At 32.2% G+C, this 14,286-nt stretch overlaps 1 protein-coding gene across 42 annotated transcripts in view; it reads right to left on the bottom strand.

Moving 5' to 3' along the window:
• Positions 1-14,286, bottom strand: part of SOX6 (SRY-box transcription factor 6) — a 701,188-nt gene that overhangs the window by 387,434 nt on the left and 299,468 nt on the right. For all 42 annotated transcript variants that reach the window (XM_071218188.1, XM_071218196.1, XM_071218191.1 and 39 more), the window contains one exon: positions 1,517-1,757. In XM_071218188.1, coding sequence (XP_071074289.1) covers positions 1,517-1,753 — 237 coding nt within the window. In that variant the 5' untranslated portion in view covers positions 1,754-1,757. The remainder of the gene's footprint in view (positions 1-1,516; positions 1,758-14,286) is intronic.

Here is a 14,286-nt window from a genome sequence, read left to right as displayed (position 1 = left end):
ACAAAAAAATTTTCTTTAAATGCTGTTTCCTCTTTTTCCCACTCTTTGCCTGGCTAGGCTAGCTTCTACCATTCTTGACTCAGAGAGGGCATTCCCTAGCCATCCATTTTAAATTAGGTTTGCATAAAATGTTCTCACACAGCATTCTGTTCTTTTTGTTTATAGCACTTACCACCATTTTAATTATATATTTATTATGTTTCCTGTCCTAGACTGCAAGCTATATGAGGGCATGAATCATGTCTGTTTTCTTCATCACTGTATAACCAGAATCCAGCCGAATGGTTGGCACAAAGAAAGTGCTCAATAAGTATTTGTTGAAATGCAAATGAAACATAACTCATGTCAATAAGTAAGTGGCAATGACTGTATATCTATTTTACCCATGCTACCTTGAAGGTACAAAATGAACATAAGTTCAGTGAGAAAAACAGAAGAATATTCACCTTTTATTATACCTTCTTCCTATACAAAGAAAAGAATTCTTCTGGTGGATCTAATTGTACAATGTTGACCCCTATTAAAACCTAAAATGAATTCTAGAACAGTATTATTTATCTTCCAATTCTCTACTTCTCATCTACTGCTCCAGAGCACCAGTCATGTCTGCAACACAATCTGAAAAAGAAAAATGTCTGCCTCCATAAATTATCGAATCAAGTCTTTGAATTGATTCTGAGATATGAAGTATATAAGTAAAATGTATATATATGCTATTAGAATGAAAATTTTAAATATTACCTCATTTTTTAATTAAGAAATAAAGCTTTCCTTATTGCCCACTTAAATTATTTTTCATTAACTTAACAGAAAGTTAAGAAATGCAATGCCAGGCTTAAAATTTCTAATCCAATAAAACATATTAAGATTTTGGTCAGTTCTAGATCCTTAATATAGAATATTAGAATATATTACTAAAGTCACTCTGTTTTCTTTGTTGATAGTTAGAGATGGAATTTAACATGGGAAAGCTCACTAATACACTGCATGTATTTAATGTTGTTTCTACCTTTAGGGCAAACTCCTACAGCCTGATTGAATGATACTTAGAAGTTTTGCATGTCTTTTTGAAATTAATATGTAGACGCATAAGTGAGAAAAGCTTTATTATAAATTCAACATGGCTGTTAAAAATGATAAATATCTGTGTTTTCTCACTGAAGATGGATTTACCAGATGATGTCATTCCCACAGCTATGTCTGCTTAATATGATTTTTCTGTTTTACTACACAGCAATGTGTATATTTGATTATACTCATTTTGTGATTCTACCAAGTTAATTGCCTTGAGTTCAGAGATTTTGGCAAGTTTAACTAATTATGGCCTACACTAAATTATAAACCATCCTCCAATTTTTCACAGGTACCAGTACATTAATAATATGAATATGCTGTGGTTTCGTGACCTGAAACGAAATAACCCTACTACTTTGCATTTTGAGTTTAAACATCTATTTGTAATGAAATCATGCTAAATGACACAACTTAAAGATAGTGCCAGCTTTTAAAAGCTCACCATTCTTTGCTGAGACGACAGAACACCGTCCCAATCGGCATCTTGTTGAATGGTAGTGACAAGTGTTGGTAGCTCCTCAGAATGAGGTTTGTTGTGCATTATGGGGTGCAGAGGCAGATGAGAGGCCACATGTTGATCACTGCCCTCTTCCTTTTCCCTTGAGGTCAAATCCTGTGTCATCGTTTCCTCTCCATCAGTTGCACAGGCAAATGGAGAGGTGGCTTGCTTAGAAGACATTCTTCTGCAGAAAAAAGAAAATAGCATGGATTAAAATGGGTTGTCAATGACAAAATAATAAACCATCCCTTAGATTTGACTAATGTAGGAATAAAGGAAAATTCTCTAACTTTAGAGGTGTTTATGACCCTTTCCAAACCACTGAAAAAAGAACTATCCTGCTTTTCCCTCTTTACTTTATACTCAGCAAACCTCTTACCAGTAATTACTGCATACTTTCTATTATCAATCCACAAATTAAATTTTCATGGAATAGTTTTGATAATGTATATAATGTGTGCATGTGTGTTTCCTTCCAATTCTTCCAACTAGATCCTAAAATTTCAAACTTCTTGAAAGTAATTAGGAAGACAATTGGCAATGAAAAAAAGTGAATACATGGCTGGCAAATGAATCAGTTTGGAGAATGATTTCAAAGTACAGATTTCAAATTTCCCTTATGTTTTTTTAAGGACAAAATTCTATTGAATTTTGAAGGAATTTAAGTAGGAAAATATAATCAGGACAGTAAATGACCCATAATGGAATTCAAAGCAAATCTAGTCCTGACTCTTAGTTTACACATTGTATTATGAGTGCTAGGCCTAACACTGTTTGGAGTCAACTGATCATTTTCTAGAGACTTTTAAGACATGTCAACTGCTATAAAAGTTTAAGTGACATACAGATTGAGTGACTGATAATGTTAGAATATTCTCGGGGCAATTTGTACCATTTGGATTGAGTATTTGAAATAATCGTACCTCTATTTTATATTAGAAAGTACATACAAGGTTCAAGTATCAATAATGAAATAGCAAAATATCTACTATACATATTTTAAAACCTCCAAAAACAATTACTGAAAATTTATTTATATAACCACAAATAAACACAACTACATTCAGCCCAACAAGTTCTCCATTCTGCACTTTCATATATAATCATAAAATCATTACTACTAAACAAATGACAAAAATTTTAGAATATCACTTTTTCAAGGTGATTTTCTTAGTAAAATGGTTAGAAATAAAAACTACTAAAAGAAGTTTATAACTTAAAAGAAGAGGCAGTTGAGTATTTTTCCTAAAAGTTTTAGCAGCTATAAAACTGCTGTGTAATGAAAGGAATAAAATCTCCACCTTAATTGCTCTTTAACATTAATTGATTTCATACCATTTTTTAAAAATGCACAAATCAGTTAACATAGGAAACCACACGAGCATTTTTCAAATTAGCAAATCATTAACTTGCTAGTACTGTTTCTACAGACAAATAAATACTGATTAAAGGGTCTAGAAATCTGAGATTAACAGTTAAATTTACAAATCTGTCACATGCTTTCATGAATATTGCAGTGAAGGAAATATCAAGTGCAAAGAAAAATAATTAAGTTAATTCCAATTTAAACAGTAGTTTTTATGTAGCAGCCCATGTTTCACATAGGATTTAACAGCTAATGCTAAATTTCTCACAATTAATGAGGGGGCTCAGATTTAGTATCCTACAGTGAAAAAAAAATTAATATAAGATCAGCTAATCTAATTATGCACAGTTCTAAATAAAAGTATTACAGGCTTTTGAAGTGCTTTGAAACATATTAAAATGCTGATACCTATTTATAATAATCATTCTACAAATAATAAAAATGTCATCTATTAGACTTGATACTAGAAAATAAAATGAGGAAAAGGAAGTGCAAAAAATGCCTAAATTTTCTTTGAGAAGGAAAAAATTAAATATTGAAAAGAATACTCTTTCAGATAATCAGATAAATATAATCATGACCAATTTCTATCAATACTAATACTAATAAATGGATATGTGTATACACATTTGTGGAAAATAATACCAAAGAATATTTCTTAGTATAGAAGAATCACTCTAAAGCTTACTTCCTTGGCCTTATAGATACTATAGTAGGAATAGGGAAATAACTACAAAATAACTCTTCTTCAAGTTTATCAAGAGCTTGCCATAAAGAACAAAAATGCTTTCATAGTTCATCTAGCTACAGTCCCAATAATGTAATCATTCACATTAAAAACAAAAGAATAAGTTTACTGCTACTTTTCAAAACACTTAAATACATCCAAAACTCAGTGACTTTAGCTCCCCAATAGACATCCTCTTATTATAAAGTGAATTGGTTCCTTCCAATGGCAATATTTGTGATTGTTTCTTTGATATAAATCCATCGTGACACAAAACCCAAAATGGAAACAGTCTATTAAGAATAATTTCAACTATACACTGCACCAATGAACAATAGCACACCATCTTAATAAAACCTAACAGTGCAGCTGTAAAAATAGACTAAGTCTGTCCAAAGCTAGGAGTTTAGTTTAAAGGTTGGTTTGTTAGACTGTTTTCTTAAGGACGGCTGGGCCCTCAGTCTTAATCAGCCAATAAATTATTTCCTGCAATTACATTAAATAGAAAATTATCTTCAAATGGGGAGTGTTAATTGAAAATCAAAATTCAGAGGGAAGTTTAGAAATTACACGCTGAATACAATTAGTGAGGCAAGGCTTCACCTCTACTTCATCAACAGCCTTCTGGTGATTCCTCCAGTGACCATTCAGGGAAACTACTTACTTATAATATCACACGATTTGTCTTTTGTTTTGCATCAACAAATACAACTGTGTATCAAGGTTGCAAATGAAAGAGGCTGTCCAAAAAAAATCAATGTTAAATCTGACTGTTCATCCAACAGTCATAACAACATTAGGGAATCAGGAGATAGGGAAAGTAGGACAGGAACACTAGTTTACTGAAGAAGGAATACTCAACTTTAAAATTTGTCCCTTTAGGCATACTCAGCTTTAAAATTCCTCCCTTTTTGTTCCAAGAAGGCAACTTTTTTCATATCATAAGTTCCTACGTTTACTTTAATATAGTTCTCAAATACATTGTTAGCAGAGGAAAAGGTTATTTTTGTTCCTTTAGCAAGGTACTGCTCTACTGAGGGGATTTCCTTTTAATAAAATTGTTGGGCTTAAGGTTTATTTTTTATTGTTGATTTTGTTATTGATAGTGGTAGTCATTTTGTTGTTTTTATAAAAGGAAAATGTGAGCAAAGTACTTTTAATGCATACTCTATTAAAATAAGGCATCGATTTATTGGTTATTGGATTAGATTTGCTCATTATTTTTTGCACACTTTATTAAAAATCCTTAGATTGACTGATTACACATGCATTCATTTTGTTTACTTTAGTTTTCCTTTTTGGAACACTTTACTAAACCAACTAAATTGTATTTTAGAAGCTGTAGACATGTGACTTTTGGCAATGCCTATACTATAACCACTGCACCATAGCCACTCTCCTTTACAAAGTCATAAATCAACTATACACTTATTTTAAATGTTTTAAAATGTCTTGTGGAAAGCTTAGGTTTATTTTTTATGCCAGTTCAGTAATTTTCCATCACAAGAATTTTCACCCCCAGTGTATTAGAATAGTACCTTACTTTAGCCATTGCCATATACAACAAATAAGCAAATGGAAGAATCAAAATCCATGTGAAAATGGTCAATTTCAATGTGACTTTACTTTGTTTTATTTTTGCACTATAACTTAAAAATCATTCAAATGAATTGTTTTTTTAATTTGTATTTTTAAAAAATCTCCCTAGTTATACCCCCTGAAAACAGGAGTTTATAATGGAAATGCTGACACAACCCTAACTAAAGCAGCGCAAATGTTGCCGCTATAATACACAAAATCAAGTTCTATTATTCTAAACTATCCTCGCTCATGGGATTTTTCTTTACTGTGCTCCCGGCCAAACTGCTGAAGCATGAAAAATTTAAATGCAATCAAATGTGCCCAATTCTACTTTACTAGAACAAGTGTCTACAGTGGTACAATCTTAAAAGGAGATGCAACAGATTTGTTTGGTGTTTTTTTTAACTGTTTATTTATAATACAGTGCATTGGAGATAAAATAAAAGAGGAAATTACACTCACATGGTACCAGTGTATTGACTACACAGAGTACATTATAATCAGAGAGAAAAACTACATTGTCAACTTATCACATTGGTTAAACAAGATAGTTTTCTGGGGCATAGCTATTATCAAGTAAAACCTCCAAAGAGAATTACATATCTTTGTGACACATAAAACTAAATTCTCACCATGCATTCCCTGAGTCTGAAATGTCTCTATCCAACAGATCAAGTGAATTCCCAGGATACCAAACCACTGGGAAGAACTTTAGGGCTTAAGACTTCTGAGAATGACATTGCTGAAGATAAAACCTCTAGTAATTGATGATATTCTCTCAGAAGTCAGTAGGGGTGTCTTTAGAAAGGTGATAATTATTGTACTCCAAAACTCCAGTACAAAATATGAATGTTTAGGCCATCACAAACTTAAATCGAAATTTTATTTTGTCTTTAACAAGAAATTAAAAATTACTTGGTCAAAACTTTATAAAATGGTGAGGATGCTGAATATCTACATATTAAGTCCTCTATCTCAGAAAATCTTATTTTCTAGAACTTTTTAATTTTCTAATTTCTAGAACTTTTCTAATTTGATGTTGTTATTTTTAGAAAGTTATCTGTATATTTTTAAAAGTTAGGATTATTTTTAAATAGCTTTCTCGTAAGGTATAGCCATTCAAAATTATTATTTTTTTTTTACTATTGCTTGGAAAGAATCCATCTTTCAAAGCTATCATTTGGGAATTATATATCTATCCAAATGAGCCACTGAATTTAATGGAACAATATTTTTAGTCTGATCTTTAAAAATATTTTTATTATTTTTAAGGTTATCAAAATGGTATTCAAATTTTAAGTGTTACTTTTATTCAAAAGAAGCCTTGTTTTGTTCGTTTTGTTGGTTTTTTTTTTAACATAAAACAACATTAAAATAGCTGTTTTCTTTTTAAAAAAAAAATTAAAAGCCCAGGCCCGCATTCACATTTATTTTTGCGACTTAGCCCCAGAAACTAAGGTTGACTTATTTTAGTCAGATAATTCACTGTTAATTTAATGCTGCAATTGATACTGAGAAATAAACAACTAATTTTCCAAAAATGTAACACAGTGCCTCTCATTTTTAAAGAGCATGAGTAAGAGGTATGTTCAGCTGCCAAAATGCACAATACCCAGGAACCCCTACAAAGGATGCTAGTCGCAGCCTAGAGCAAAGAATGATTTAAAAACCTTCCTGTACCTCTAATTCCCACGTTTCAGGATCCAGGGTTGGGGAAGACCCTGATTCCAGAACTAAAAGAAATAAATTATTTTTAAAACTCCCTGTTTCATTCAGGTAAAGGATGAGGTTGTTATTGATTGCTTGTATTGCTTTATCCAGCAACCCTACCTCCTCTTCCCGACTCCAGTTCCAAACTTCCCCAGGATTTGCCAGATTTTTCTGTCTTTCATATTTGTTTAACAAGCAATTGAGAAAATTCAGTAAAAAAGAAGGTAACTTATCTTCTAGAGATTGTAATGGCTCTTTTAGAACACATACAGACAATACCTGTTAGAAGAAAACTCACTGATATGAGTTAGATGTCAAAATCACAACAAATGTGCCTAATGAAATACACTTGAAGCTCTTGAAGTATGTCTAAGAAGGGTCTTAAATTAATGAATTTTGATTTTATTGAAAGTTTCCAATTTTCACACCAAGATTTTCCCTAAATACTTGCTTCCAAAAGACCCTCTGAGGTTCTCATAAAACAGGTTCTACCAGGGACAGATTCTACTCAAGTCATCAGAGTTTGTATCTGGAGTTTATATTTAGCTAACAATATTGCTGTCACTTTACATAGCTTAAGACTGTTCTTTGGACTGGAGCTCATATGTCTTGGAATGCTTGGACTTCTGAATTGTTTCTCCTGATAGGGTTACATCAGTAACTACTTCTGTCTAATTGGTTAGTAGCTACTGGAAGAGGCAGGCAATTGAGTTTCTTCCTAGGATCAAAACAAATTGACTTCATTTAACTTCTATCTATACTTTGTGCTTGCTATAAATAATATTGAGTTTTCTCACAGTTTATCTACCAGTAATTTGTTGGGATTTTTGTTTTGGAAAACCAGGCCCAAAGTATATAAATAAAAGCAGCCACTTAACAATAAAAGCATAACCAAACAATGACAGCTATAAATATACACTAACTTAGAGCATTTTAATCAAGCACAATGACTTCATAGCACAACTGAAAGCCTCCTATGTGGCTTGAGTGAAAGAAAGCTGTTTAAAATAATTGTAAAATGAATTTATTTGCGTGTGTTTACTTTGAATCTCCTCTCCACATTAAATGAGAACCATCATTTTCAAAGTGAATAAAAGACTTGTTTCTGTCAGCTTGAAACCAACCCACTAAAATGGAAACCCAATTATAGGATATCTTATCCTATTATTAATAAAAACCATAAACCAGAACAATGACTTCTCAGAGAAAGAGGGAAGGAAGCTGTCACTGTATACTTTTCAATTCTTATCTCTATTTTCACTCTTTGTTTAACATTACCAGAAAAAAAAGAAGAAACTGAAAATTCATACTAGTGAAATGTTTCAAAATATGAAAGCTGACACATGGTAATACTGAACAAAATTATGTAGATAAACCAATCTCCGGGGTTCTCCTTTAGCTAAACAAAGCAATTCCTCAATTCCTTTCTTTTATATAATGAAATAAGGTATAAATTTCAGGTAACTATCCAAGAAGGGGAGAAAGAGGAAGAAAGAGAAAAAGGAGGAGATGGATGGGAAAGAAGGAGTAGGGAGAGGAGAAACAACCATGGCTTTGAAGTTCATTTTTAGTTTGTCTACTTAATGAAAACCTCATTGTACAATTCTGAAAACCATTTTCAGGAGGCAAAGTATTTCTGATTCAGCAGAGGTTACACAAGCATCAAAGCAGTTAAATATAGGTGCCAAGCCACATTGCCAAAAGCTCTTAGTACTGTGAGTTAGTGTTACCTGACAGCTTAGTGAATATAAAATTACTTGTTTCTCCAATTGAAGACAATCAAATTGTCACCTTCCATTGTAATAATGCACAACTAGTGATCAGCAAAGTGCAAACATAATTACCATGAAGAAAACAAAAAATCAAATCTAAATCTCTCTACTGAGTAAACACATCTCTCTGGCTTCTCCCCAAAAAGAAATGCATTTAATACTGAATGCAATGATGCAATCTTTATGTTATTTAACAATAAGATTTATTAGTCTTACATTAAATAAAAATGAAAAACAACAAGAAAGACCAATTCATAAAAGTGAATACAAATACCAGTAAGGGCACTACAATTTTCCAGACATAGTACAAGACCTACAAATTATATTAGTGCCATTTGAACCAATAACATTAAGGGTATGTCAAACAGCATGTCCATTATAGAAACCAAAACCATACTTTCAGAGATTTCTTTCTAGGCTAGAAACCTTTCTGAAGGTGGAAAAGTACTCATAGGATCTATCCTCAAAAAGCTTTTGTCTTAATTTTTCCTTAAAAACATTATGCTTTATTTTTTTCTTCTAAAGTGGCCTGGTATTTTTGAGGTTGAAATGCACTTCACAAAATTGATTTAGTATTTCTCTCCAAGTTGAGGAAAATAAGCAAGGATAGGGTACATGTCCACAACTATTACTGAGACACTCAGCATCTAGAATTTTTTTTGTCAAATTTGGTGGCCAGACTGACCCACTATCAAAATGATCTCAGAAACCGAAAGCTGGGTTAATACTAAAGCACTGAAAACTGGACATGATCCTCCCATACTCTGCATATTCCCAAGATACAAATGAAATGAATACTATTAATATAGATGCTGCTGAAAAAAACAGTTTTTAAAAGTTCCAAATAGAAATGTGATTTTATATCTAACACATAATTTAAAATTCAGATTTACATCATTCTTTCCAAAACTATCTTTCCTGTCCTCAAAATACTCCTAACATGGGGTTTTCTTCTTTAACCAATGATATCCTCCTTTTTATCAGAAAAGTACGCTGTACTTACAACTAATGCCTGGTATTTCACTTTTACATGATACCTCTGTTCTAAATTCTATCCTGTATAATCCTCTAACACAAAAGTGGACCAGGTGGGTAATAGAGGTAAGGGGGAGGGGGTACACTGCACCATGGTGAAGTGGAATGAATTAAGAACCATCAACAGCATAGAATTCCCTGAGCTTGAATCTCAGCATACAAATTCAGACATTTACAATCTGATATATCATCCCTCAGAATGATGCTTTAATCCTTTATAAATCTGAGTTAGGCAATCCTGCATGCCATTCCTAATCCATTTCTGTTTTATTAGGGTAGGGTAGAGGAAATGGTAAAATCATTGCATGGACTTTGTGACTAGAAGTAGAATAAGGGTAGGAGAAACAGGAGAAAAGAGAAGTCCAATCAATAATTGCAAATTTTAATATGATTTGATATCAATTTCACATCATTACGATGTAAAGTATAAAATCCAAGTATTAGGATGTGAGAATTTCTTAGAAAAGCATCTTTTTCCTTGACCTTGCCAACTTGCAAGTAATATAATAAACTTTCTTTTCAGGGGACCTTGCTTAAAACTTAACAAAACAGAAACCCCTTGAAAAGAGGATGCAATCAGTTTTTGGTTTGTTTGTTTTTTTTTTGACTTCAGAGATGGGCAATTTAATCCACTCCTGAAATTACACTCCTCCAGAATATTCCTTACAATATAATAATAATTATTATTATCAACAAGGAAGAAAAGGCAAAATTTGTCAGAGAAATGCTTGCATAGATATTATCATAAGCTTATAGTAAATGGAAGAAAAATAGAAAACATTAAAAGATTTGGTTTGATGAAAAATAAGCTTATCCTATATGTTCCCTGAAGACAGTGACCAACCATGTCTATCTTGTTCATTACTGGATCCCCAGTGTGTGAAACATGAAGGACGACAAATAATATTGGAAAGAAAGTGGGAAGGAAAGGCAGAGAAAGAGGATGGAATGAGCAGATAGCTTACTTTTTATATAAGGTAAATAGATAATCACAGAAAACACCACTCACATGTTAATACTGCCAACCTAAATATTATTCTTTTCCTATTCTTTTTTTCAGTTGTCTCATTAATTAACATCTAAATGATATGATTATTATATCTACACACCCAACCCTGAATTCTCACTCATCTCCCTGACATCCAACTGTCCTCACATGACCAGTAGACGTTTATATCAAGATGTACTTTGCTATGTCATATTCAACAAACTAAAAATAAGATTCATCGTTATTTTCCTCAACACTCTCCTTCATTCATCTACACCCAAAGGAGCATCATTTTCCCAATCACACAGGCTCAAAACATGAACAATATATCCATCTCCTGTTTTTCATCCTTGTTGCTCATTGCCAGCCTGTTGTTAAGTCCTACCAACCTTTTTTTCATAATGTTTCTCATTCCCTCCTTACCATAATTATAACCTTAGTACTGAGGCTTTTTAATGTCTCATACCTAGAACTCTTACAACAGACTCTAAACTAGTCTCCCTAATTTCAGTATCTCCCCTTCTGAATGATTCTTACCACCACTCCCGCATCAGGCCACTCTCCTAATAAAGAATCATCAATGGCTCTTCCCTGATGACGGAATAAAGTTCAAATTCCTGACTCTGGCACTGAAAGCCCTCATAATCTATATTCAACTGATCTTTCTAAACTTATCTTCTGGGAGTCTATACTTTAACCTTCTGCTCTAATTAGATGATACACCCAGACTTCATTTATTGCTGTTTCCCAGCATTTGCTCTGCATGTCTTTCCCTACTTTCCTCACTTTCCTTTCTGATCTTTAGGAAGCCAACTGGGACTATTCCAGATTACTATAATCTACCCCTGCCTAATCACTTCTAATGTTCAACACTTATGGATACTACATTATATATTCATCTTTTTATATATAATACAATCCAGATTACAAACTTTTCTAGGGAAAGAACAAAAATCTTTTGCTTCTTTTATATTCCCCATAGCACCTAGTACAATGTTTTGCACAAAGTAAACACTCACTAAATATTTGCCAATTATTTAAACATTATTAAATGAATGGGCAGAAATAAATTTCAGGTATCATACTTACCCAGAAAAAAGTAACCATAAAAGAGGATTTAAAATAAAATTTCTATATACATAACTTGATTTTCAGGGGGCACCTCCCTTCCCACACACACTGACCAGTTAAATTTATTTCATGTTTTTATAAGTTCTGCATATTCTATGGAAAAAAGCAAAATAATTATCACTAATTCATGCTATTAGAAACACTAAAGTGATGTATGTATATACGTATGTACGGATGGATGGATGGATGTTGGAGAGAGGATTGGAGAGATGGTTAAAAGCACACAAACAGTAATTTACTAAATTCTTATAAAGTACCTTCACTGTGCTAAGAACTAATACATGTAGTATCTCATTTAGTTCTCAAAACAACTCTAGGAGTTTAGAAAATGTCAGTATCCCTGTTTTACCGATAAGGAAATCAAGACAAAAATATTTTTTAAAAAATAAGTTGCCTAAGGTCATAACTAGTAAATACAGAAAGACCTAGTAAATACGGAAAGCAGAATTTGAGCTCAGATGGTCTACTTCCAAAGCAGAAGCTACTAAAGGTTCCTGACAATAAATCTAAATTAAATAAATTAAAATTGCATATATGACCGTTTTTTTAATCAAACTAATGTATGTTAATACTAGAATATGTTAATATCAGACAAAAAAAGAAAACATTGCTAAGTGAAAGAAACCAGATACAAAGTACTACATATTATTGTATGATTGCTTTTATATAAGATGTAAATATAAATCAATTTATAAAGATGAAATTAGATTAGTGGCTATGTATGTCTGGGGAAGGAGAGTGGGATTAAAAGGTGGCTGCTAAGGGGTATGCCATTTTTCTTTGTGGAGTAATGAAATTGTTCTAAAATATTTTATGGTAATAAAAGCACAACATTGTGGTTATACTAAAATCCATTGATTATACATTTTGGATACATCATATGGTATATGAATATATCTCAATAAAAGTGTTTAAATTTTTAAAAAATAAAAATAAGTATATAAGAATAGCCAGAAATAGCAGCTACGTACAGCAGGGGAAACACAGAAAGATTGAGTGGTGAAGAATTATCTTGTTTTGTTTTTTTGTTTATTATTATTACTGAAATAATGAAAATGCTCTACTAATGACTGAAGTGATGAATGCACAGATAGGTGATTATACTGAATACCACTGATTGTATACTTTGGATGAATTGTATGCCTTATTAATATGTATCAATAAAATTGATTTGTTTAAAAAATAAATTATTAACTCTCTTCAATTATCATCTGAATTACCCCTTACTGATTTATACCTTTCTTATAGAATGGAATTTTGAATATTCCAATTAGATATTTAAGATACTCATTTAATCAGAGCCTAGTCAAATGATTTTCTATCTTTACTCTTTACCTTCCTTTCTACTTCCAAAGTTGGGAATATTTATCTACTGGTTAACATCTATTAAAAAGAGGAAAACCAAGAGCAGATAACACTCTAACCAATCCATTTAGCTCTTTTTCTAGGCATTTAGATAGCAAAATTGATGAGGAAGTAAGAGGTTCATTGTGCTGTTTGTTTTGTTTTTTACAATCAATATTCTAGCAAATGTTTGTTAGTTTTTAACTATACATGCTTTTCCTGGTTAGATCAACATTAACCTATATTCTTACAGAGACAACTGTGAAATAAAATAAGTATATCACTGCCTATTCATTTCTGGGACCAACGAAATATGAGACACCAATTCTACTTTCCAGCTTTAACTGAAGAAATCATACCAGAAGCATTAGGGATAACTGGATATCTTCACTATAAAAGTAAGTTTTGAGGTCTGATTTATACTTGAAGGAAAAGGAGATAAAGAGCTTAAGCAGTAGGTATTTAACATCCCACCTATCCAGAGTTCATTTCAGGGAATGCAGAATAATTTAGATAGCCTCTTAAAATGACTACCATATATTATATATATGCTAACTTCTGCAGGAAAGAAATAGAAAAGTCTCATACATAAGGACCTGCATTTTTGTAAATTATGTAAATCTGTGGAAGCTAAAGAGAGGTTTTTAACCACAAACTAAATTTGCCAAAATTTTCAGATGCACCAGTATGGTTTGAGAATAACTAAAGTGCTGCTATCTTCTATTTCTTCCTCCTTACTGCTACCATCACTTTCCTTCTTTATAGCTATGTGCTCTAAACGTCTCGCTTGCATTTGCTGATAAAGTATCACAAACTCCAGGAGAATATGAGAATCCAATTGTTCCCATGAATCACTGCACAGATTGTTTGAGATATCATTATAAAAGTATGACTACCCACTGTCTTGCATATTAAGCGATTCTTTACCAACTACCTATTTGCACACCTATCAAACACAGAACTATTTTCCCAAGCAATTTTGTTTATATGGAAAAGGAACCTGCATTATTTATCCAGTCTTACTGTTTTTCTCAGATAAGTACCGCCTCACAATTTTTC

The sequence above is a fragment of the Dasypus novemcinctus genome, chromosome 10, assembly GCF_030445035.2.
Source record: "Dasypus novemcinctus isolate mDasNov1 chromosome 10, mDasNov1.1.hap2, whole genome shotgun sequence".
NCBI classification, from domain to species: Eukaryota; Metazoa; Chordata; class Mammalia; order Cingulata; family Dasypodidae; genus Dasypus; species Dasypus novemcinctus.
The sequence above is the reverse complement of the archived record's forward strand: the minus strand, read 5'-3'. Positions and strand labels throughout refer to the sequence as shown.